Genomic DNA, 26,313 nt, shown 5'->3' on the forward strand with positions numbered 1-26,313 from the left:
GGTTGTTTATTCTCAGAAGATATTCAAAGCAATGGTGAATTAGGCCTAAGGATGATAGGGGAAAAATGCCTAGATGTCATTCTGGTTTTGACATACTACTAGATAATCCAGTTTCCTTGTTTTACTGAAACTAGATGTGTAGATGTTATTGTGTAACTAGACATAAGGGATTTTTAACATGTGTTGTTTTACTATTTAATATCAAATTTTTACTAAATTTAATAATGGACATTCTGTGAAATCTTTTTGGAACAAACAAATGTCTTAGGAAATTCTTTATTTTTTTAAAAGTCTTTCATACGAAACACTCTTAAACTTTTCTCTTTTATTTTTTAGTAATTATAGAGATTGCAGTGTGAAAAAAATCATGTCAACGAAAGTCAATTTTAATAGCATTTATTTGATTCTTCCAGGAAGTGGAGAAGCATTGTCGTTGTGGAAAGCATACAAAACGAATGCCGTGTCATAAACCGTATCTTTGTGAAACTAAGTGTGTTAAGATGCGGGACTGTCAGAAGCATCAGTGTAGGAGAAAGGTAATAAGCTTGGAAAACTGATTTTAGAATTCTCTTGGATTTTTCGTCTTTGGGCCCATGATAAGTGCCATCTTGACTTGTTCCTCAAATACTTAGGCATATTCTTTGCTTTCCATATGAAATACTAATAAATATTCTACATTGTTTTTTGTATTAGTGGGAAATCTTACCAAGGTTTTTAAATAACAAGGGTCTCTTTTTGTCCTATGCATAATTCCTTCTACTTGGTTCTTTGGCTGTTTCTGTTCCCTGACTTTATTTATTTTTTTTAAAAAAAATTTATTTATTTATTTATTTATTTATTGGCTGCATTGGGTCTTCGTTGCTGCGCACGGGCTCTCCCTAGTTGTGGCGACCGGGGGGCTACTCTTTGTCACAGTGTGCGGGCTTCTCATTGCAGTGGCTTCTCATTGTTGCAGAGCACAGGCTCTAGGCACACGGGCTGCAGTAGTTGTGGCACGCGGGCTCAGTAGTTGTGGCTCGCGGGCTCTAGAGTGCAGGCTCAGTAGTTGTGGCACACAGGCTTAGTTGCTCTGCGGCATGTGGGATCTTCCCAGACCAGGGCTTGAACCCATGTCGCCTGCACTGGCAGGTGGATTCTTAACCACTGCACCACCAGGGAAGTCCCTGTTCTCTGACTTTAAAACATCATAGCAGTGTTAGTGGTAGTTTGTTTGGCATGGTAGAGACTTAACTTCTGCTGTTCAGATCTTATTTATAGAATCTTGGTTCAGTATAAGGTCAAATGGAAAATTTTATTGAGTCTGTAGATTTGAAGTTTTTTTGAGTCCCTTTTATTATTATGAATTATCCCTCTATTTCTACTAAGATACCTTGTTCTTAAATCTATTAAATATAGTGATTTCAACTTTGTTTTGCTTAGTGTTCATACAGTCTGTATTTTCCGTTCTTTTACTTTCAACTTATTCAAATCTTTATATTTGAAGTGGATTTCTTATAGACAGCAATTAGATAATTGTTTTATTTAGATAATTATTTTGTTTTAAATCTTTATCGTTTAATTTGGATGTAGATCGTTTACATTTATTGTGACCTTGAATAAAATGGTTAGATTTAGGTCTGTCATTTTGCTATTTATTTTCTATTTTTCATCTGTTCTTTGTTTCTTTTCCCTCTTTTGTGTCTTCTGTTTGAGTGTTGTCTTTCAATAATTCCATTTTACCTCCTTTATTCGATTCTTACACATTTTATACCCATGTATTTTATAAACCTCAAATATGTTGTTTTTATTTTTGCTTTAAACAGGTATCTTTTAAAGAGTGTGAAAAAGTAAATAGTCTTTTATATTTATCATCAAACTCATGATTTTTGGTGCTTTTCATCCTTTTATATAGATTCAGGTTTCTATCTGATTTCATTTTCCTTTGTCTGAAGGAATTCCTTTAACATTTCTTGTAGTGCTCATCATGAATTCTTGCAACTTTTGTAAACTGTCTTTAGCCTTTGTTTGTGAAAAATATTTTTAGTGTAAAATTTTAGTTTGACAATTTTTTTCCCATTCTTTAAACATGTTGCTCCACTATCTCTGTTATCTTTGTTCCTCTGTATGTAATGTATCTTTTTTCTTTGGCTATTTTTAAAGATTTTTCTCTTTATCATTAGTTTTCAGTAATTTATTTGTGATGTTCCTTTATATAGCTTTCTTCATGTTTCTTTAGTACAATTTTTCTTGAGCTTCTTGTATGTCTTTATAGTTTTAATCATATTTGTGAAATTTTCAATTTTTATTTCTTCAAATATTTCCCCCACCCATTGCCTTCTGAGACTCCAGCGACAGGTATGTCATGCTGCTTGAAGTCCCATAGGTCACTGATGCTCCATTTATTATTTAGTCCTTTTACTTTTCATATTTAATGTTAGCTTATATTGTTTGTCTTCAAGTTCTCTAATTTTCTTCTGAATTGTCTAATCCCATTGTTTATCCCATCCTGTGTTTCTTCATCTCAGACAGTATTTTTTCATCTCTGAGACTTGGAGTTGTGACTTCTTCTATATCTTCCATGTCTGTCCTTTTCATGCTCATGCTCTCTTCTGTCTTCTTGAATATAAGTGAATAGGTTATACTTCAAATGCCTATTTTAATGTCCTTATCTACTAATTCTGTCATCTGTCATTTCTGAGTCTATTTTTGTTGATTGAGTTTTCTTTTCCCTTTGGGTTATTCTTTACTGCTAGGTGACTTTTGACTGGTTTCCAGACATTATAAACTTTATGCTTTGTGCTACCACTTCTCCACAAATTCTAACCACACTTGCCTCTCTGAATTATGAATTTTGTCTCCTCAACTTGGTGAGACCACTGGACTCTGCTTGTGATCTTTCTCCTTGTGTCCAGGTCTAAGCTTGTGCTATCATAGGACTCACCTTGTTTGTTTCTGTTCTCATAGGGGTTTCTGTCCTGTGCTGCCTAGTTGTCTAATGTCTAAAAACTGCTGTTTCAAATATTTTGTCTGATTTTCTAGTTGTTTAAGGCAGGAGAGTAAATCTGGTCATTATTACTCATCATGGTGAGAAACAAACATCTAAAGGCTTATTCACGTTGTGGACCACATAACCTTCTTTTTTTCCCACTGCCACTGGGAAAGTGATAGGCACATAGTATTACTTGGTAAATATTTGCTTAATTGAATGAACTATTTTAACTTTTAATTGCTTTTCAATAATGTGTATTTTATTTTGAGCTATTTTTATATAATGAAACTTTTTCTGAAGTAGGTTACAAACCCAAGTTTCTTTAAGACAATTTTAGTGTGTATTTCCTTTCCAAAGTTTGTCAAGGAGTTAGAATGGCAAGATGTAACTTTAAGTAGTTGCCTCGTGTTCATGAATGAAAATTGGGACAGGACATAGGCAGCTATATTTCTCACAGATTGGAAATCAGGGAGTAACAAAACAGCGCTAGAAGCAGTTAGCCTATCTCTCCTTCTTTCCTTTAGTTAGTCTCTGATTCTTTGGTTTGAAAATAACTGCCAAACTAATCTATATATTGAATGGGTTTTATTGTAATTAAATTTTAAAAATAGCCAGACTATTTGCCTGAATTGACTGTAGGGTTTGACCAGATCCATTCCTGTGGTTAATGTTATCAATTTCTGTGTAGATAAGTAGAAGAGGAACTATCTTATGGAACTATTTTAAGTCATAGAATAATTAACTAAAGGGCAAGAAAATTTAGCTTGATTTCACTAAATTAGGTCATTGTCTATTTAAACTTACAAGTTCTTAGTACAGCGTATTCTACACAAGAATGTTGATATTCTTGAATACTTTTATCCTTATAGTGAAAAGAACTATCTTTTGATTTCCCTAAGTTCTGTGAATAACTAGTAATGACATTCATATTACGTACGGTTTTCAAATTACCTGTTCTTTATGTATTGCTTTCCCTTCAGTGTTGCCCTGGAAACTGTCCACCTTGTGATCAAAACTGTGGACGGACTTTAGGATGTAGAAACCATAAGTGTCCATCTGTCTGCCATAGAGGTAAAATTTAACAAAAGCTGTAATTTTATGTTTATATTTACATAGTGCTTTCTCGTTGATAGAGAGCTTTCATATTTATTATCTTACTCTTAGCAATTTTGAGAAGTTAGAGCAGTTGCCACTATCTTTATTTTATGGATGAGGAAATTTAAGCTGAAGAGGATTTACTTAGGGAAATATCTAGTAAGGCATTATAGCCAAGGTTTGAACCCACGCCTTTTGAATATAAACTTCTGTTCTTCTATAATACCATGTTGTCTCCTTACTTCTACCCAACCTTCCCCACATAGTTTTTAAGTTAATTAATAGGTTTTTCAGTACTATTTTGAATTTTAGACATTGATATGAAATTAAGTCTAGTAAAGGATTGGATATATTCTGTCCAATGGTTCTCAAAATTTTTGGTCTCAAGGACCTTTTACACTCTTTTTGGACCCAAAGACCTTTAGTTAATGTGGATTTTATCTATTGATATTTATTGTATTTGAAATTAAATTAAAATATAATATTTATTATTTTATTGAAAAATAGTACCATAGTACCCATTACATCTTTTTTTTTTTTTTTTTTTTTTTTGCGGTACGGGGACCTCTCACTGTTGTGGCCTCTCCCGTTGCGGAGCACAGGCTCCGGACGCGCGGGCTCTGCGGCCATGGCTCACAGGCCCAGCCGCTCCGCGGCATGTGGGATCTTCCCGGACCGGGGCACGAACCTGTGTCCCCTGCATCAGCAGGCTGACTCTCAACCACTGTGCCACCAGGGAAGCCCCCCCATTACATCTTAATACAGTAACTTTTTTGTGAAAAATAGCTACTTCCTAAAAAAAAATTTTAGTGAGAAGAATGATACTGTTTTACATTTTTGCAAATGTCTTTAATGTCTAGCTTAATAGAAGATAGCTGGATTCACATATCTGCTTTTGCATTCAACCTGTTGTGATAATCCCTTGTCATATAGCTTCTGGAAAATTCTAATCTATGTATATAAGTTCTTGCAGACCACCTGAAAGGGTCTCAGGGGTGCCTAAGTTAGAGATTGAAAACTGAGTTAACTTTACTCATTTGGAGTATGTTGGTATGAAATGGAATCTACTGAAAGATAGTATAAGGTAGTGGAAAGAGCATGGGTTTAAATTAAGAGGTCCTGAGTCAAAGGTGAACTTAACATTGGGTTGGCCAAAAAGTTTGTTTGGGTGTTTCCATATCTATGGAAAAACCTGAACGAATTTGGCCAACCCAATAACAGCTTTGTGACCTGGGACAAACTACTGTACGGTTTTTTGTTGTCTTCCTTTGGGATTAGGTGGATACTAGATATCTCCCTTAATGTCTTAATCCTTTCAGGAATCCTGGAAGGTATTAGTGTTGTTTTGTATAAGGAGGAAGCAGGCAAAGAGACTGTTGGCCCAAGGTCATAGAACTAGTTGCAGGGTCAGGATGTGAACCCAAACTTTAATAATATTTCCACTATACCATATTGCCTCCCCATTAGGAAAAATGGCAGATATATTACACCATAGGCATTTCCCTACGGATGTTCTCTGATTTGTCAGTGTCTTTATTTTTATTTATTTATTTATTTATTTATTTATTATTTTTTTTGGTACATGGGCTTCTCACTGTTGTGGCCTCTCCTGTTGCAGAGCACAGGCTCTGAACGTACAGGCTCAGCAGCCATGGCTCATGGGCCAGGCCGCTCCATGGCATGTGGGATCTTCCCAGGCTGGGGCACGAACCCGTGTCCCCTGCATCGGCAGGCGGACTCTCAACCACTGCACCACCAGGGAAGCCCTATTTATTTATTTTTTAAACATCTTTATTGGAGTATAATTGCTTTACAATGGTGTGTTAGTTTCTGCTGGATAACAAAATGAATCAGCCATACATATACATATATTCCCATTTCTCGTCCCTCTTGCATCTCCCTCCCACCCTCCCTATCCCACCCCTCCAGGTGGACACAAAGCACCGAGCTGATCTCCCTGTGCCATGCGGCTGCTTCCCACTAGCTGTCTATTTTACATTTGGTAGTGTATATATGTCCATGCCACTCTCTCACTTTGTCTGAGCTTCCAATTCCCCGTGTCCTCAAGTCCATTCTCTATGTCTGCGTCTTTATTCCTGTCCTGCCCCTAGGTTCTTGAGAACCATTTTTTTTTAGATTCCATATATATGTATTAGCATACGGTATTTGTTTTTCTCTTTCTGACTTACTTCACTCTGTATGACAGTCTCTAAGTCCATCCACCTCACTGCAAATAGCTCAACTTTGTTTCTTTTTATGGCTGAGTAATATTCCATATTATATGTGTGCCACATCTTCTTTATCCATTCATCTGTCGATGGACACTTAGGTTGCTTCCATGTCCTGGCTCTTGTAAATAGTGCTGCAATGAACATTGTGGTACATGACTCTTTGAATTATGGTTTCCTCAGGGTATATGCCCAGTAGTGGGATTGCTGGGTCGTATTGTAGTTCTATTTTTAGTTTTTAAGGAACCTACATACTGTTTTCCATAGTGGCTGTATCAGTTTACATTCCAACCTACAGTTCCCACCCAAGAGGGTTCCCTTTTCTCCACACCCTCTCCAGCATTTATTGTTTGTAGATTTTTTGATGATGGCCGTTCTGACTGGTGTGAGGTGATACCTTATTCTAGTTTTGATTTGCATTTCTCTAATGATTAGTGATGATGAGCATCCTTTCATGTGTTTGTTGGCAATCTGTATATCTCCTTTGGGGAAATGTCTATTTATGCCATATGTGCCAGACCCACAGCCAGCATCGTCCTCAATGGTGAAAAACTGAAACCATTTCCACTAAGATCAGGAACAAGACAAGGTTGCCTACTCTCACCACTATTATTCAACATACTTTTAGAAGTTTTAGCCACAGCAATCAGAGAAGAAAAAGAAATAAAATGAATCCAAATGGGAAAAGAAGAAGTAAAACTGACTGTTTGCAGATGACATGATACTATACATAGAGAATCCTAAAGATGCTACCAGAAAACTACCAGAGCTAATCAATGAATTTGGTAAAGTAGCAGGATACAAAATTAATGCACAGAAATCTCTTGCATTCCTATACACTAATGATGAAAAATCTGAAAGAGAATTAAGGAAACACTCCCATTTACTGTTGCAAGAAAAAAGAATAAAATACCTAGGAATAAACCTACCTAAGGAGACAAAAGACCTGTGTGCAGAAAACTATAAGACACTGATGAAAGAAATTAATGATACAAACGGAGAGATACACCATGTTCTTGGATTGGAAGAATCAACATTGTGAAAATGACTATACTACCCAAAGCAATCTACAGATTCTGTGCAATCCCTATCAAACTACCAATGACATTTTTCACAGAAGTAGAACAAAAAAATTTCACAGTTTGTATGGAAACATACAAGACCCCAAATAGCCAAAGCAATCTTGAGAAAGAAAAACAGAGCTGGAGGAATCAGGCTCCCTGACTTCAGACTATACTACAAAGCTACAATAATCAAGACAGTATGGTACTGGAACAAAAAGAGAAATATAGATTAATGGAACAGGATAGAAAGCCCAGAGATAAACCCATGCACATATGGTCACCGTATTTTTTTTTTTTTTTTTTCTTTTTGCGGTATGCGGGCCTCTCACTGTCGTGGCCTCTCCCGTTGCGGAGCACAGGCTCCGGATGCGCAGGCCCAGCGGCCATGGCTCACGGGCCCAGCCGCTCCGCGGCATATGGGATCCTCCCAGATCGGGGCACGAACCCGTATCCCCTGCATCGGCAGGCGAACTCTCAACCACTGCGCCACCAGGGAGGCCCTGGTCACCTTATTTTTGATCAAGGAAGCAAGGATATACAATGGAGAAAAGACAGCCTCTTCAATAAGTGGTGCTGGGAAAATTGGACAGCTACATGTAAAAGAATGAAATTAGAACACTCCCTAACACCATACACAAAAATTAACTCAAAATGGATTAAAGACTTAAATGTAAGGCCAGACACTATAAATCTCTTAGAGGAAAACATGGGCAGAACACTCTATGACATAACTCACAGCAAGATCCTTTTTGACCCACCTCCTAGAAAAATAGAAATAAACCCAAAGTAAACAGGACCTAATGAAACTTAAAAGCTTTTGCACAGGAAAGGAAACCATAAGACGAAAAGACAGACCTCAGAATGGGAGAAAATACTTGCAAACGAAGCAACTGACAAAGGATTAATCTCCAAAATATACAAGCAGCTCATGCAGCTCAATATCAAAGAAACAAACAACCCAATCCAAAAATGTCAGTGTCTTTATTTTTTTTATTTTTATTTTTTTTAGCGGTACGTGGGCCTCTCACCGCCGTGGCCTCTCCCATTGTGGAGCACAGGCTCCGGACGCGCAGGCTCAGTGGCCATGGCTCATGGGCCCAGCCGCTCCGTGGCATGTGGGATCTTCCCGGACCGGGGCATGAACCCATGTCCCCTACATCGGCAGGTGGACTCTCAACCACTGCGCCACCAGGGAAGCCCAGGTGTCTTTAAATTGTAAAGTTTAGAACTAGTTTTTTGGTTCTCATGTAAAAGGATTTTATTTCCTTTTGTAGTCATATTATATCACTGACCCACTAAATTTGAATTTCATTAACATTCTAAAGTTAGTCATTAATTCATTCAATAAGTATTTTTGAGTGTCTACTGAGTACCAGGCACTGGAATTACGAGTGAACAATTTTGACAAAGTACCTGCTTTTATGGAGCTTATATTTTTATTCTCCCTCAGTTAGAACACAAATAATCACATTAATATAGAATATCAGATAGTGACAAGTATAGAAAGAAAATTAGAGTAAAATTAAAATTGTGATAGTTGGGATGGTATATACTGTTTTATATAGTGTGGTCAGAGTAGGACTCTGAAAGAATGACATGTGTGGGGAATCCTGAGAGAAGTAGGGATCAAGCCCTGGGGAAATGGGGATGGGGTAGTTTGATTACAGAGGCCTTGAGACAGGAACATTTGAAGGAGGACTGAAGTGGTTGCTCAGGGGGACACATGTTAGGAAATGAGGTCAGAGAGGTGGTGGGATAAATGATTGCTGGGGAAAGGAGAATATGTATAGGGCCTTGGAGGCCACTGTTAAAACATAGCCTTCACTTTAAGTTGAAAACCTGACTAGTTGTATGACCATAAAAGAAACTGGATCAGTAGTTTAGAATTTTCTCACCAAGAAAACACCAGGCCTAGTTGATTTTTACACATGATTTTTAACAAATGAACATTTAAAGTATGTATAAGTTTAATCTCTTTGTGAACTATTTGATAGTGTATGTAAAAAAGGAATGTGTTCCAGCTCATTATATCATCTTTCAAGGAAAGTAAGGGAAAATTACAGGCCATTCTAACTCATGAACATGTTTGTAAAATATTAAAGTTTTTGCCACTCAAATCCAGCTATCTGGTACTACAGTATTAGCTATCCAAAACCTTAATCTATCATTACCAAGTTGGGTTTATTGCACTAATGTATGGTTGGTTTAAGATTAGTAAATCTAATAACATGTTTCCATCACATTAACAGATTAAAGGAGAAATGAGATCATTTTAGTAAATGTCTGAAAAACAGCTGATAAAATTCAGCATCCATATATGATGAAAACTTAACTAGAAATGGAAGAGAGCATCGTTAACCTGATATATAGAGTATCTGCAAAAAGGGCAGAGCACACATCATACTTAGTGGAGAAATGTTGAAAGTATATCCCCCTCTTGTATTATTTTGAAGCAAATCCCATAAATACTTCAATATGCAACTCTGAAAGATGGAGTCTTAACCTGAAAATAGTTAATCTGTTTCTTAATATCAGCAAATATCTGGTGTTCACGTATCTTTTTGTCTCATAAATGCCTTCATTTTTTACTTCAGTTTGTATGACTCAGAAACCTTAATAAGATTGACATTGTAGTTGGTTGATGTCTCTAAAGTCTATGAATCTGTAATTTCTCTCTTTTTCTATAATTTTGCATCTTTTTATATATTTTCCTTTGTCACTTGTTTAAGAAACTAGGTTGCTTTATTTAGTTTCACAGAGTCTGGATTTTGCAGATTGCATCTCCGTGGTATTATTTGACATTTTCCTCTGTATTTTCTATAAACTGTTAGTGGGACTAGAGGTTTGATGAGATCCAGGTTCAATTATTATTAATTTTTTTTGGCAGAATGTTTATTTTTTTAAAAAAGAAACTTATTAGCCCCTAAAAAAAATTTACCTTAATGGAAAGTGTATGAAGATACCGTTGTGCAACTCTTACCATTTGTTTAATGCTCAGTTACATAAGATACATAGAATCATTATTTTATGTCATTTTCCATTATTCTAGATACCTTCATAATCAAAGTTGTACTGTAACTAATAGGGAGAGGGTGCTATCTGCATGTTTGCACTGTGAATGTACGAAAGCTTGACTTATAGTTCTTTAGAACTTAGGCCTTCTATCGTTATGGTTCTAGAATTACTGGACTTTTGACCCACTAGTCACTGTATTTATACTCTGTATGCTCCTTTTTCATTTAAAAAATATTATCACTGAAGTTACTTGAATTTAATGTCATGTTGTACAGGTGTCTGTAATGAGTTCATTAGGAAAACTGTTCAGGGAAATTATCCCTTATTCTCAAGATTTAATTTTAAAAAAGGAAAAGTGATGCTGTAGTTTAGGGCAGCAAAAAGGTTATGTTTGATTAGTTTCTCTTTGATTGCTGAAGGTGAATGAAAATTATCATTGTTAAGTATGGAAATTAATATAATGTGCTGAGTAAGAACTGACATAAATATCACTATTAATTTTTTTTAAAAATGTGACATCAAATTTTCTTTTGGAAAGGCCAAAATAAAGTTTGATCATGTGAGTCAGGATAACTTGGCTTGCATTACCATCAAGATAATACTTTACTGGATTATACTTATCAAAACTCTGAAGTATAAATTTGGTAATTTGTATAATACACGTGTGCTTTTTCCCTGTGGTGCTTTTTACTTTATTTCTTTTTCTGCGATCATTATTTGAATCAAAATTCTTAACCTCTTTTTGTTTTAGGGAACTGTTTTGAACTAATAGAGGCTTTAACCAGACTATTTTTCATCATTAATCTGTTTTATCAGGTTAATTGCTATTCAGTATTTTGCTTGGTCCTGACACCTAGGCAGCAATTTCTTGAGATACTTACTTCCTAGTTGAAGACTCTTTATTCCTTTCTTTTTTTTTTTTGCGGTACACGGGCCTCTCACTAATGTGGCCTTTCCGGTTGCGGAGCACAGGCTCCGGACGCGCAGGCTCAGCAGCCATGGCTCACGGGCCCAGCTGCTCCGCGGCATGTGGGATCTCCCTGGACCGGCGCATGAACCCATGTCCCCTGCATCGGCAGGCAGACTCTCAACCACTGCGCCACCAGGGAAGCCCTTCCTTTCTTATTATTTCATTTCTAATGGGGTAGCCTATTTGGAAAACTAGAGTGGGAAGAAAGCCCTTAGGATGATGTCAAAGCCTTGGAGAGAACTTTATAGCCTGTTTAAAAAGATTCCTTTTCAATTGGTCTTTGTGTATTTCTACCCATAACAAAAGAAGGTAAAAAGCTGAAACCCTAAAAATGTTTCCTTTTGAAATATTTAGAAGTATTTGGAATTATAGCCTAAAATGAGATTTTAGAGTCTTTCACAAAGCATGAGTAATGGAAAATTGACTGTACTTGTTAATAACCTTATGAGAGAAGTCACTCTTATTGGAGAATTTATCTAAAATTAATGTACTTCAGTAGATGTATGTAAACTAAGCCAAAAAGATGATTGCTAAATTAGATTTTCCAAAGACTTAGCTCCATTTTGCTGGTGCAGTTTTGAATGAGTAATGTGTTAAATTTGTTATTTAGAACAGAACTTTTAGCAAATTTTAAAGAAAATTCTAAAACTTTTTATTGAAGTACCGGTGTAGACATAGAAAAGTATACAAATTGCAGGTGTACAGCTTGATGACTTTTTATAAACTGAACGTAACCATATAACCAGAACTCAGATTATTAAACAGATCATTACCAGTATTTCCCAAACTTTTTGTGTCCTTTGTAATCATCATCCTGATTTTGAACAGCATAGATTAGTTTTTCCTGTTTATTTTACATAAATGGAATCATATACTGTATATTCATGGTGTCTGATTTCTTTTGCTCAATGTTATATGTATGAGGTTCATTCATTTATTCTCATCCTAGAGTATCCCATGTGTAAATATACTAAACTTATTGATTCTACTATTGATGGGAATTTGGGTAGTTAAGGAAATTTCTCTTTAAGTTTCAGACCTTTTTTTCAGGTAGCTGTTATCCCTGCCCAGAAACTGTAGATGTGAAGTGCAATTGTGGTAATACAAAGGTGACAGTACCCTGTGGCCGAGAACGTACCACAAGACCCCCCAAGTGCAAAGAGCAGTGCAGGTTAGTACAAAGCTCTGTACAGACTTATATCTGTTGTCTTACAGATTTAAAGTCATACCGATTTTGCATTTTGTTAGTATTTTCAATTTTGCTTTAATGTTCTAAAATATTAATATTCACAGTATGCTCATTCTGTGTGGAATTAGAAGGTATATAAATAGATGATTGCACTTTAGATATAATTGTTCAATGATCAAAAGTAATTTTAAAAATTGTACTTTATGATTTAGTCGACCACCAACTTGCCATCATACAAGTCAAGAAAAACATCGCTGTCACTTTGGCTCTTGTCCTCCATGTCATCAACCTTGCCGAAAGGTTTTGGAGAAATGTGGTCACTTGTGTCCTGCTCCATGTCATGATCAAGCATTAATAAAGCAAACTGGCAGGGTAAGGGAACAGTACTATTAAGACATAATGCATTGCTGTGGGTCATATTTTCTTAATTTTACTTAGTCATTTCAACAAGCAATGATTAAGTACTTATTGGGTATTAAACACTGTGATAGGAGCTGGGGTATAAGGTAAATAATACTTGGTTTTTATCTTAAGAAATTCACAATATAGAAAAGGAGAGAAACCAATAAACAAATATTTGCAAGTACAGTGTGATAGTCATGTTATAATCATCATACAGATGAGTTTGTCAGTCTTCCTTCATATACTGTAGTTTAGGGTTATAAATATCTCCTGGTTTCCTCAAAGATTCATTCACGTATTCAGTGAATATTTATTGAATTCTTACTATGTGTTAAGCATTCTTCTAGGTGCTGGGGAGACAACAGTGAACAAAATAATGGAGATTAAATTCTGTTGGTGGAATTTGGATTTTACAATTCTGTGTTTTATTCTTTTGGCTTATGAGAAGTGAAGGAGTCTATACTGCCTTTGTTCTGTCATTTAAAAACTGGAATCTGGCTCAATTTTTAATATAAACGTGTTAGAGGGGAACAATCTGATAGAATTTAAGGATGGAATAAAATATTTCAATAAGCACAATTTGTTGAGTACTTGAAAAAATTTCAACTGGCTTGAGCAGAGGATTCGTGGAACTGTTTTCTTAGATCCTGAAATCAACCATATGATTTAACCCCTCTGACTTAAAAATTGTTATTTATTTTACTTGTAGCACCAGCCTTCAGGCCCTTGGGAACAGCCATCTGAACCAGCATTTATTCAGACTGCATTGCCTTGTCCTCCATGTCAAGTGCCTATTCCTATGTAAGTATTAGAATTTTAGCTTTTAAAAAAAATCTTTTGACATAGTTCAAAGTATATCTTGAGAAACTTCTCCCCTTTTTCTTTCTTCAGTTCATCATTATTTCGGGCCTAGCCTATAAAGTAGTCTGTTTCATTCTTTTCCAAATATATTTTGTATACTGCTTAAAACGCTCCTCTAGATATCTTTTTTGAGTCATTTTCCCCAGCTAGAGTTTGATGGGTCAGTATAGCTACGCCTACTCTCTTTTGGTTACTGTTTGCATGGATAACTGGACAAATTCTTAGAAACACACAGACTACTGAAACTGAATCAAGAAGAAGTAGAAAATCTGAATATACCTAGTAAAAAGACTGAATTAGTAACCAAAAACTTACCACAAAGAAAACCTCAGGACCAGTGACTTCACTGGTGAATTCTACCAAACATTTAAAGAATTAACACCAATGGTTCACTAAGCAGGGATATTTCCTGTCTCATTCAGTGAGGCTACTATTTCCCTGATAATAAACCAGAAAAAACATCACAGGAAAACTGCAGACCAATATCCCTTTTGAATATAGATGCAAAAATTCTTAACCAGATACTAGCAGACTGAATCCAGCAACATGTAAAAAGATTTATACATCATGACCAAGTGGGGTATATCCCAGAAATATGAAGTTGAATCAACATCAATCATTCATTCATCAGTCATTGATTCAAATCAATCACTGTTAATACTTTATCAATAGAATAAAGGACAGTTGATAGATGCAGAAGAATATTTGACAAAATCTGACATGCTTTCTTGAACACTCAACAATCTTGGGATAAAAGAGAACTTCCTCAACCTGATGAAGAGCATCTATGAAAACCCACAGTTAACATCACACTTAATGGTGAAAGTTTAAAGCTATCCCCCTTAAGATCAGGAACAAGACGAGGATGTCTATTCTTCCACTTCTATTCAATACTATATTAGAGGTGCTAACTAGAGCAATTAGACTAGAAAATGAAGAAGTAAAACTATTTGTATTTTCAGATGACATGATCATGTATATAGAAAATCCTAAGGAATCTTCACAAGTTATTAGAGATATTAAATAAGTTCAGTAAGTTTATAGGAAACATGATGAATATACAAAAGTCAATTTTTAATTTTTTTTAATTTATTTTTATTTTTTGCAATACGCGGGCCTCTCACTGTTGTGGCCTCTCCCGTTGCGGAGCACAGGCTCCGGACGCGCAGGCTCAGTGGCCATGGCTCACGGGCCCAGCCACTCCGTGGCATGTGGGGTCTTCCCGGACCGGGGCATGAACCCATGTCCCCTGCATCGGCAGGCGGACTCCCAACCACTGCGCCACCAGGGAAGCCCCAGTCAATTTTATTTCTGTACGCTAACAGTGAACAATCTGAAAATTGAACTAAGGAAACAGTTCCATAAGAAGAACAAACGTTTTGTTTATTTAGCAAATTTAATAAAAGAAATCCAAGATTTGTACACTGAGAACTATAAAACATTGTTGTCAGAAATTAAAGAAGACCAAAGACTATAGTACTGGCATTCAGATAGACGTAAAGATCAAGGGAATAGAACTGACAGTCCAGAAATAAATCCATACACTTATGGTCAATTAATTTTTGACAAGAGTGTCAGAATAATTAAATGGGGGAAAGAATGCTTTTCTCAACAAATGGTATTGGGACAACTGGATATTCACATGGAAAAAAATGAACTCAGACCCCTACCTCACAACATACATAAATAGTAACTCAAAATTGATCGGAGGCCTAAAAGTAAGAACTAAAACTATTAAACTCTTAGGAGAAAACATAGGTGTAAATCTTTGTGTCCTTGGATTAGGCATTGGTTATTAGATATGACACCTAAAGCATAAGCAACAAGAGAAAAGATAAATAAATTGGACTTTATGAAAATTAAGCCAGAGGACATTATCAAGAAATTGTGCTTTAAGGACACTATCAAAAAATTGAAAAGATAACCCACAGAATGGTAGAAAATGTTTGTAAATCATATATCTTGTATATTATCCAGAATATATAAAGAATTCTTAGACTGAGAGACCAAAAGACAATCCAATTTAAAAATGGTCAAAGACTTAGAATAGATATTTCTCCAGAGAAGATCTACAAATGGCTAGTAAACACGTGAAAAGATGCTCAATATCATTAATTAGAAAAATGTAAATCAAAACCACCAAGAGATACCATTTTACATCCACTAGGAAGGCTAAAATAAAAAAGACATATGATGTGTTGGTGAAGATATGGAGAAGTTGGAACCATTATACATTGCTGTTGGGAATGTAAAGTGGTGTAGCTACTTTGGAAAACAGTTTGGTAGTTTCTCAGGAGACTAAACATAGAGTTACTGTATGACCCAGCAATTTTACTCTTAGGACTATGCCCAAGAGAACTGAAAATATAGATTCATAAAAACTTGTACATGAATGTCCATAGCAACATTATTATTAATAGCCCAAAAAGTGAAAACAATTTTTTATCAACTGATGAATGGATAAACAAAATGTGGTATATCCATACAATGGAATATTATTCAGCTATAAAAATCCATGAATTACCGACACGTTTACATATTACGTGGATGAACCTTGAAAACAGTATTCTAAATGAAAGAAGCCAGACACAAAGGGCCACATGCTGTTTGATTCCATTTATATGAACTGTCCAGAGTAGGCAAATCCACAGAGACAGAAGGTAGAGTAGTGGCTGCAGGGGCTGGGGATAGGAGACTATGGGGAGTGACTTCTAGTAGTTTCAGGGTTTCTCTTTGGGTTATGAAAATATTCTAGAATTAAGTAGTGGTGATGGTTACACAACCTCGTGAATATACTAAACTCCTCTGAATTGTACTCTTTAATAAAAAGTATACATTTTATGGTATGTGAATTTCATCTCAGTTTTAAAAAGGAGAAAAACATATATGAAGATCCTTCTAATTCTGATAGGATTTTTCAGTGACATGTCTAACAAAATTATTATTGTAAAGGATATATTAAAAAATACTACTTGTCGCATGAACTATCCAGTTAATATGATTTCTTATTAGAGTACAGTGTTCCTGTTTTCTTGACCTCTTGTTTTAAAAATAACATTACGTTTAATAATAATTTGGCCATGTGATAAAAGAATTCTGAACATGTGCATATAACACATAATATGTGCTGTATCATTTAGGGTGCCTTTTGTTTCAAGTAACAAAAACCCTAAATAAAAAGCGACATTGTTATGCCTTGCACAGTTAGACTGGAGGGAGAACTGCTGCTTCATGGTTGGTTAATCTGGTTGATTCAGTGATTTATCGTCAAGGGCCCGGATTCTGTCTTTACATTTTATCCTCAGTGTGTCCTCTTCGCTCTCAGGCTACTTGCCCTTCTGGTAAACTTCCCATCCAGTTAGTGAAGTTTCCAAAGGGAGAAATGGACACCGTTTAAGCCTTCAATCATCATTTTCTTCTTTATTTAAAGACTGAGGAAACCTTTCCCAGAAGCCCCATAGTAAAACTCTTCACATTTCACTGGCCAGAATAGGATCACAAGACAATTGCTAAACCAGTCCCTTGAAAGGGAAATGAAATATTTGTTTTGTTTCTTTAAATAGACTTTTTTTTTAGGTGATTTTTTAGGTTTGCAGGAAAATTTCACATAAAATACAAAGAGTTCCCATATGGTCCTGCCACACGCACGCAGTTACCCTTAATATCTTACATTAGTGTGGAATTGTACTCTTTAAAAGTATAAACTTTATGGTATGTGAATTTTATCTCAGTTTAAAAACCAAAAACATATGTATAAAGATCCTTCTAACTCTGATATAATGATTTTTCAATGGCATGTATAACAAAATTATTACTATGAAGTATGTGTTGAAAAATATTATTTGTCACATGAACTGTCCAGGTAATATAATTTCTTTCTTAGAGTAGAATTTTTTACAGTTGAGGAACTGATATTGTTACATTATTATTAACTAAAGTCTATAGTTTACCTTGGTAAAGGTTTACTTTTTCAGTTGTATGGTCCATGAGTTTTGATAAATGCATAATCTCACGTATCCACCATTACAGTACCATACAGAATAGTTTCACTGCCCTAAGAACGTCCTGTTCATCCCTCACCTCCCCAGCCCTCAAGCCTCTAGAAACTGTTGGTCTTTTTACTCTCTCTATAGTTCTGCCTTTTTCAAAATGTCCTATAGTTGAAATCCCACAGTATATAGCCTTTTTAGCATATTGCCCTTGATAATATGCATTTAGGTTTCCTCCATGTCTTTTTATAGCTTGATAGCTCATTTCTTTTTATTGCTGAGTAGTATTCTATTGTATGTATATACCTCAGTTTGTTTATTCATTCACCTATTGAAGGACATTTTGGTTGTTTCCAGGTTTTAGCAATTATGAAGAAAGCTGCTGTGAACGTTCATGTTCACAGAACATATGTCCATGTTATTGTGTGGACATATATTTTCAATTCATTTGGGTAAATATTTAGGAGTGCTATTGCTGGATCATATGGTAAGCCTATGTTTACCTATATAAGACACTGCCAGACTAACACGGTGGCTGTACCATTTTGCATTCTCACCAGCAATGAATGAGAGTTCCTGTTTCTCTACGTCTTTGCCAGCAGCAAATGCTCTTGTCAGTGTTTTGGATTTTAGCCATTCTAATAGGTGTGCAGTGCTTTCTCGTTTTAATTGGCAGTTCTTTAATGGCATATGATGTTGAGCATCTTTTCATATGCTTATTTGCCATTTGTATATCCTCTTTGGTGAGGTGTCTGTTCTCTGCTCAAATCTTGCCCATTATTTAATTGGCTGTTTAATTTCTTATTATTGAGTTTTTAAGAGTTCTTTTATATTTTGGATACATATTTTGGATCTTTACCAGATATGTGTTTTCCAAATATTTTCTCCCAGTCTGTGGCTTGTGTTTTCATTTAACCTGTTTTTATTAAAGTGTTTTTGGTTTAATGAAATCCAACGTAACCATTTTTCTTTCATGGATTGTGTTGTATTTAAAAAGTCATCACCAAACTCGAGGTCACCTAGATTTTCTCCTGTGTTTTATAGTCTTGCATTTCACATTTAGGTCTGTGATCCATTTTGAATTAACTGCTGTGAAATGTATAAAGTCTGTTTGTGTTTTTTTCCATGTGGATGTTCCTTTGTTCCAGCACCAACCGTTTGTTGAAAAGACTGCCCTTTCTCCGTTTGATCGCCTTTCTCCTTTGTCAGAGATCAATTGGCTATGTGTGTGTGGGTCTATTTCTGGGCCCTCTGTTTTGTTCCATTGATCTATTTGTCTGTTCTTTCACGAGTACTGTACTGTTTTGATCACTGTAGCTTTATAGTAAGGCTTGAAGTTGGGTAGTGTCCATCCTCTGCCTTTGTTCTTCAGTACTGTGCTGGCTATCCTGGGTTTTTTATCTTTCTATATAGACCTTAGAATCAGTTTGTTGATATCCACAAAATAACTTGCTGGGATTTTGATTGGAATTATGTTCAATCTAGATGAAGTTGGGAAGACGTGACATTTTAACAGCATTGCACCTTTCTATAGATGAACATGAAATATCTCTCCATGTATTTAGATCTTCTTTGATTTCTTTCATCAGTGTTTTGTAGTTTTCTTCATATAAATCTTGTATTTATTTTGTTAGATTTATATCTAAGTATTTCATTTTTGTGTGTGCTAGTATAAACGGTGGTGTGTTTTTAATTTCAAATTCCAGTCATTCATTGCTGGTATGTAGGAAAACAATTGGCTTTTGTATATTAACTTTGTATCCTGCAACCTATTTGCTTATTTTTTATTCTTAACAAAAAAACTAGTAGAGTTAGCATCTTTGCTTTAAAAATATTCTTTTTGAAGACTGTATAATGTTTCATTTCATTTTATTTTTTTCTTGCAGGGAATGTCTTGGGAAGCATGAGGTGAGTTACAGGCACAAACCTTAAGTAAAGCTTGTAATCTATGTACCTCTTCTATATGATGGTTGTTAGAAATAACAGTCAATGTATTGTCTTTTTAGTGCTCTAAAGAGTACAAGAGTTTGTCTACTAATTTTTAAAATACACAGTGCTTTTATTTGAGAATTAGCCTATGTATATGCATTCACTGCAGAATCATTACATTGAGTTTCCCTTTTAGGAATAGAATGTTTTGCTTCTTGGCATTCATTCTTTGGATTTTTTTGGATAGGTTACTTTGATTTTGATAATAACAATTATTAATGAAAATGTATTAGATGAAACTTGTTCTCAAATGATAACAGAGTCATTTTTGAAACATGCTTCCAAAAGGTTGTGTGTGTGTGTCTGTGTTGCTCATTTTCCTTTTTTTCTTAAATTTTAAGGTGAGCCCACTACCATGCCACACTGTAGGACCCTACTCTTGTAGGAGAGTTTGTGGACGAACCTTAGATTGTCAGAATCATACATGTATGAAAGAGTGCCACAAAGTAACTGAAATTGATTCCTGCACTGACAAAAACAAGGTAATGTCCTTGGGTTGAATGTATACATGCTTACAGTATGCTTGAAACATTTTTTTCAATAATTTTGCCATAAATATTTTCCATTTTGCTATAACTTCTCTTTCCTTTTTCTTGCCCTCATCCCTTCTCCTTCCTTGCCTTTCCTCAAACAACCAACTTTAACAGCTTGGTGTATATCTCTCTGTACCTTTGTGCTAGTTCATAATAATATGCCTTTTAATTTGGTACTATTTACCTGCTATACCTGGGTTAATACATAGGGTTTGATTTTATGATAAAAGTACAGAAATTGTGTCTCTTTTTAGATAGTAAGTAGCAGTATCACCTCTACTGCTATCCATTTATATCTCTAAGTTTAGTCTGGAGCATTTGCTCTCAGCTGTTTTTTATACCTAATACATGGGGTAGATGTTCACAATTTTAGTAAATTCTCAATCTTTTGTTGGAAGTAAATACCATCACAGATATGGGATATGTATAAGTTATGTGAAATTTACTAAAAGCATTTTACAAGCATATGAGAAATCAACCATTCAAAGATGTCTAAAAATTGCCATTTCACAAGGAAAAACAAATGTAGCTAATCAAATTTTAATTAATATTAAATTTTCTTTTTAAAATAATGTTTTTTCCTAGGTTTCCATTCTATAGGGAATCTTAATAATATTAACAAGTGTGCTTAATGAGGAATAAGCCAAAGATTTTAAGCTTAATTTTATTATTAAGTAACATTACATTTACAAGTGTTTAAATTATTACTATGAATTGTGTTATTGAAAATTTTACTTGCATTATTAGTTATTTTGGTCTTTGATTTGGTAATTGTAATGCATGACAACATAAATGTCTATAGTATCATTCTTCCTCATGTGCAGATATATATGTTAATCGTATTGCTTATAATTTCTTCACTGAGTCATGCCTTGATCCTCAATAAAAATGTTCTCATGATAAAATGAAAAAGATATTGGAATTATAAAATCAAACTAACATAATGATTCAAAACCACTTTAACTAGTTAGAGAATAGCTGCTGTATGGCTTTCCTCCATTAGACTTCCAGAATATCAGATGAATCAGAAAAAACTCATTTTAAGAAGTGATATGACATGTTTGGGGAATTACCTTGGATTACCCCAACATGGCTTCCTAGGCAGTCAGTGCCTGTGGTAAAATATGGGTTATAAGTTATGTGCAATTCTTCTCAATTTAGCTACAAATCCACCCTATCTCCCACTCAGGGAAGGCTACTGCAATGTAAGTGAGTGGAAATTATATTATTTTGGGGGATAACTTTGCAATCATTCTAATTTATGTATTAAAGGTTAAATAATTCAGAAACTTTAAAAATTAATTCCTTACTGTAACATCTCAATTGAGACCCACTGGAGAAAGGCTCCTAATAGGTCTCTCTTGACCCAAATGCCTTTGGAATTTTTAATGCAGTTTCTACCTTGAGGTATAGCACAGAGCCTTTAACACAGCAGGTATTCAATAAATGTTTATTGAATTAACTGAAATCAAAGCTCTTTTGCTTCTTACCTCTGCTCTAGTCTCTCTCCTTCCCTTGCCTTACCCTCAGATCTCAGTTCAGTCAATACTATTCTTATGTGGGATGGCTCTGATTGATACCATTAGCAGCAAATACAACCCTAATTCATTGGCTGTAGTGAGTGGGAATGTGGTTAACTGGGGAAAGGTGTGAAGGTGATGGCAATCGCAATGGTGTATATTTCACAAGCAAACATGGGCTGAAATATTTTTTGACTGATTGAAAGAAGAATGAGGATATTTTCTCTTTGAGGAAAGTCTGTCATCAAAAACGAATAAAAAAGAAAACATGTATATGTACATAGTAACACATACATAGATATACACATGCATTTCTTCTATATTATGTATGTTACAGACCCTTGCCACTCAGAGTGTTGTCTGCAGACCAGTGGCATTGGCATCACCTGGAATCTTGTTAAAAATGCAAAATCTCAGGCCCCGCCTCAGCATTTTAACAAGATTCCCAAGTGATTTTTTTAAAATTGGTTATGAAAGAGAGAGAATTAATTTTATTTTTTATATCAATTAATTTAATTTTGGCTGCACTGGGTCTTCGTTGCTGCGCACAGGCTTTCTCTAGTTGTGGCGAGCGGGGGCTACTCTTCGCTGTGGTGTGCAGGCTTCTCATTGTGGTGGCTTCTCTTGTTGTGGAGCATAGGCTCTAGAGCACAGGTTCAGTAGTTATGGTGCATGGGTTTAGTTGCTCCGCGGCATGTGGGATCTTCCCGGACCAGGGCTTGAACTTGCGTCCCCTGCATTGGCAGGCGGATTCTTAACTAGTGCGCCACCAGGGAAGCCTGTGTGTTGCTTTTTTAGCTAGGTGACGATCATGCTTCTTGGGTGGAAAATGTTTTTACTCTCTTTTTTTTTTCTGCCACTGACTAAGAAGTAATTTACATTTTAATAGGGATGCTTCATGTAATCACAAGTCCATTTTAAAGGTGAGGCAGTTTGATCAAATGAGGTTTGTAGACATAAAAATCTTTGTGAATAATGGTCCTATTGATGATCTTACTATTATTCATTTTGAATATTTTTAAAAGAGTGAAAGCATGGCACCATTTTATTAACTGTATTTCTAAGAGCTACAGAAGTACTTTCTTTTAATGGGATATATAAATTTAATAACTTTAACATATATAGAAATGTTAGACTTCTGTATTTAGATGACTTTTTCCTTCATACTTATCAGGCTGGCCCAGAATGCCTTCAATGTGAAGAAGGGTGCTCTAAATCACGGCCGCCAGGTTGTCCTCATCCGTGTGTTTTGCCATGTCACCCTGGAGGGTGTCCTCCCTGTGTTCAGATGCTTAGAGTAAAATGTCACTGCAAGATCACAAGTCTTTATGTGGAATGTAGGTAAGTGGACTGAAGAAATATTCTTGTTTTACTAAAATGATTTTAACTGGTATATTTTCCTAATTCACAACCCTTTATAGAATACTTTAAGGAATATTTTTCAGTGTGGTCCTTAGGGGCTGGAGACCTAGATTTTCCAGTAGAGATCTGGAAGAAAGAAATGTAGACTATTTCATCTTCTAGATACTTTACCTTGATTTCAACCAGGACAGTTCTGCTTTTTTCCACTTGGGGATTCTGTATAAGATTTTGTTAGAAAAAAATTTGCTTTAAAAAAAAACAGGAGAAGCACTCCTATAGCAGATTGTTCAAATAACAGTGTCAGAGTTTTGTTGGATCAAAAGTTGACTTGCACATAGTTACTTAGGCACAATTTTTAAATCATAGATTTAAAAGGTAGCTTTTGTTTATTACAAATGTTGTTGTTGTGGCATTTATCATACTAGCATATGACCTCTATATTTTCCTTACTTAAAAATGAAATTTTTTGCTTGTGGATTATATAGAGGGAGAAAAAAATTACATTTTTTTCTGTTTAATCATGATCAAATGTAATTAACCTAACTTGTTCAGCTCCATTTCACTTAAGTCTATAAAGTGGGTTTTTTGTAAGTATATTTTACTCAGATTAAATTTTTTTTATATATAAATTTTAAAAATTTATTTATTTTTGGCTGCATTGGGTCTTCGTTGCTGTGCATGGGCTTTCTCTAGTTGCGGCGAGTGGGGGCTGCTCTTCATTGCCGTGCATGGGCTTCTCATTGCAGTGGCTTCTCTTGTTGCAGAGCACAGTTTCTAGGAGCACGGGCTTCAGTAGTTGTGGCTCACAGGCTCTAGAGCGAAGGCTCAGTAGTTGTGGTGCACAGGCTTAGTTGCTCCATGGCATGTGGGATCTTCCCGGACCAGGGCTCGAACCCACGTCCCCTGCACTGGCAGGCAGATTCTTAACCACTGTGCCACCAGGGAAGCCCTCAGATTAAATTTGAGAATATGAGTTTATGTCTGATTTTTTGAGCATAAATACTTGCAGAAAAATGCCTGTTAATATTATCTTAAATTTGTTTTTGTCTCTTATACTCTGGGCTCATGCTTTAAATTGGAAAGTCAAATTTTATTCTTTTTTTAAAATTTTAGTCCTTATTTTTTTTTCTTTTATGGATTTTGCTTTTTTTAAAAAAATTAATTAATTTATTTATTTTTGGCTGTGTTGGGTCTTCGTTTCTGTGAGAGTGCTTTCTCTAGTTGCGGCGAGCGGGGGCCACTCTTCATCGCGGTGTGCGGGCCTCTCACTGTCGCGGCCTCTCTTGTTGCGGAGCACAGGCTCCAGACGCGCAGGCTCAGTAGTTGGGGCTCACGGGCCCCGTTGCTCCACGGCATGTGAGATCTTCCTAGACCAGGGCTTGAACCTGTGTCCCCTGTATTGGCAGGCAGATTCTCAACCACTGTGCCACCAGGGAAGCCCAAATTTTATTCTTTTTAAATATTAAAATTATTTTGTTGAAATTTTAAAAAATTATAATTTTTAGTTTTATAAGTTTTGTAGGGAGAGTTAAGAGGACAATTTTGCTTTATTAATGGGTGATGACTGATGAGAAGAGGTAGTTTTGTTTTGTTTTGTTTTGTTTTGTTTTGTTTGGCCGTGCCCCTCAGCATGAGGGATCTTAGTTCCCTGACCAGGAATTGAACCCGTATCCCCTGCAGTGGAAGCACGGGAGTCTTAACCTCTTAACCATTGGTACACGAGGGAAGTCCCAAGATGTTGTTTTCTTTGGTCTTTCAGGGTCCTAAATTTCCCTCTCTTTTTTCTTTTTCCCTTTGTCATGTCATCTCCAAAGGGTACATTCCCTTTTTACTGTCTTGTTCCGCAGAGTGTTGCCTTTCCAACATTGGCTCCTTGATTCTTGCGCAGTTTTTAAAGTCTCTTCTCTTTAGTTGGTGCTCTGATCCACCAAGACGTTTTCAGTATTTTTGCATTTATGGTGGACTTTGTCTTTCTGGTGTGATGTTAGCTCAGTGCCCCTCTTCTCTTTTCTGCTCAGTTTTTCCAGAACTGTACCAAGCTCTCTGAAAAGACTTGCTATATGGGAGCATGAGAAATAGCTCTGCTAGGAATTGGTGTTTATTTTTCTACTTACAGGTAATTTGAAGTTTGTAGAAATTTCTGTCTTCTGGCTTTGCTGAGGTCATGGGATTTGAGTGATTTTGTTTGTTATTAATGAACTGAATGATTTTGGGGGGAAATGTGTGGATATATTTGGATTGAGGTGGTTTCCATTACCATAGCTATCCAGAGTTGCTTCTTCTGTTTCTTCAATGCACGTTTAAAGTATATGTTTTTATATAGAATTCTTCAGTCTCAGTATTTGTTCTGATAATTTCATTTACTTTCAGTTCAGTGAATAATTTCATAAGTCATCTTTTCCTTTTGGTCCTTTTCTGCTTCATGTAATTTCTTCTGTAGAAATTAGATATAAAAGATGCAGGCCTTGAAAAGCTTGTTCCTAATGATAGAGTAACAGGAACAAAGTGATATTAGCTCTTAAGAGGTGAGCACCTTAGCTGTAAGAATGAAAATATACAACTTTAATAGAGCCAGAGTAAAAACTTTGTTATTATTACGTGCAACTTTGCCGGGAAAATTGCATGTGGTATCTTAGAGTACATTTATAGCTTATTTGATACAAATACTTAATAGTTTTGACATTAGTGAGGTTAAACTTATGGTATATTTTGGCAGTTACGTCTAGTGAAGGGAACAGGAAAAGAAAGAATAAAGGAAAGGAGAAGGAAGGTAATGGAGAAGAGTAAAGTGAGACACAGGTGATGGGGATTTTTAGATTGTCACTGTTTACTGACTCATGCAGTGTCTACTGTTGAGCTGCCTGTTAGGAAGTAGTTTCATTCATTGGTGTTTGTGACTTTTTCTGAATTACGCACTGAAAACAGATATAAAAGCACAGATCTAAAATGATCTTAATCAATTTCTAACATTAGTAGATAGCTTAATCCAAAATCAACTGAAAAAAGTTATTCTAATAAGCTTACTGCACTTCCCACTGAATAACCTAAACTCCTCAATTTGAAGTAACATTTTTTTCCCTGTTCTTTAGAAGTGAATCTGAGTGAGCATTTTCTCTCGGTCAATTTTT

General features: G+C 35.6%; 1 protein-coding gene across 6 annotated transcripts in view; it reads left to right on the forward strand.

The window, feature by feature from the left end:
* The window catches only part of NFXL1 (nuclear transcription factor, X-box binding like 1), a 55,411-nt gene that overhangs the window by 14,073 nt on the left and 15,025 nt on the right, over positions 1-26,313 (forward strand). For all 6 annotated transcript variants that reach the window (XM_060091216.1, XM_060091225.1, XM_060091198.1 and 3 more), the window contains 8 exons: positions 414-536; positions 3,949-4,039; positions 12,391-12,511; positions 12,742-12,901; positions 13,641-13,732; positions 19,668-19,689; positions 20,112-20,252; positions 22,998-23,164. In XM_060091216.1, coding sequence (XP_059947199.1) covers positions 414-536; positions 3,949-4,039; positions 12,391-12,511; positions 12,742-12,901; positions 13,641-13,732; positions 19,668-19,689; positions 20,112-20,252; positions 22,998-23,164 — 917 coding nt within the window. The remainder of the gene's footprint in view (positions 1-413; positions 537-3,948; positions 4,040-12,390; positions 12,512-12,741; positions 12,902-13,640; positions 13,733-19,667; positions 19,690-20,111; positions 20,253-22,997; positions 23,165-26,313) is intronic.

Source organism: Mesoplodon densirostris, chromosome 1 (genome assembly GCF_025265405.1).
Source record: "Mesoplodon densirostris isolate mMesDen1 chromosome 1, mMesDen1 primary haplotype, whole genome shotgun sequence".
Classification (NCBI taxonomy): domain Eukaryota; kingdom Metazoa; phylum Chordata; class Mammalia; order Artiodactyla; family Ziphiidae; genus Mesoplodon; species Mesoplodon densirostris.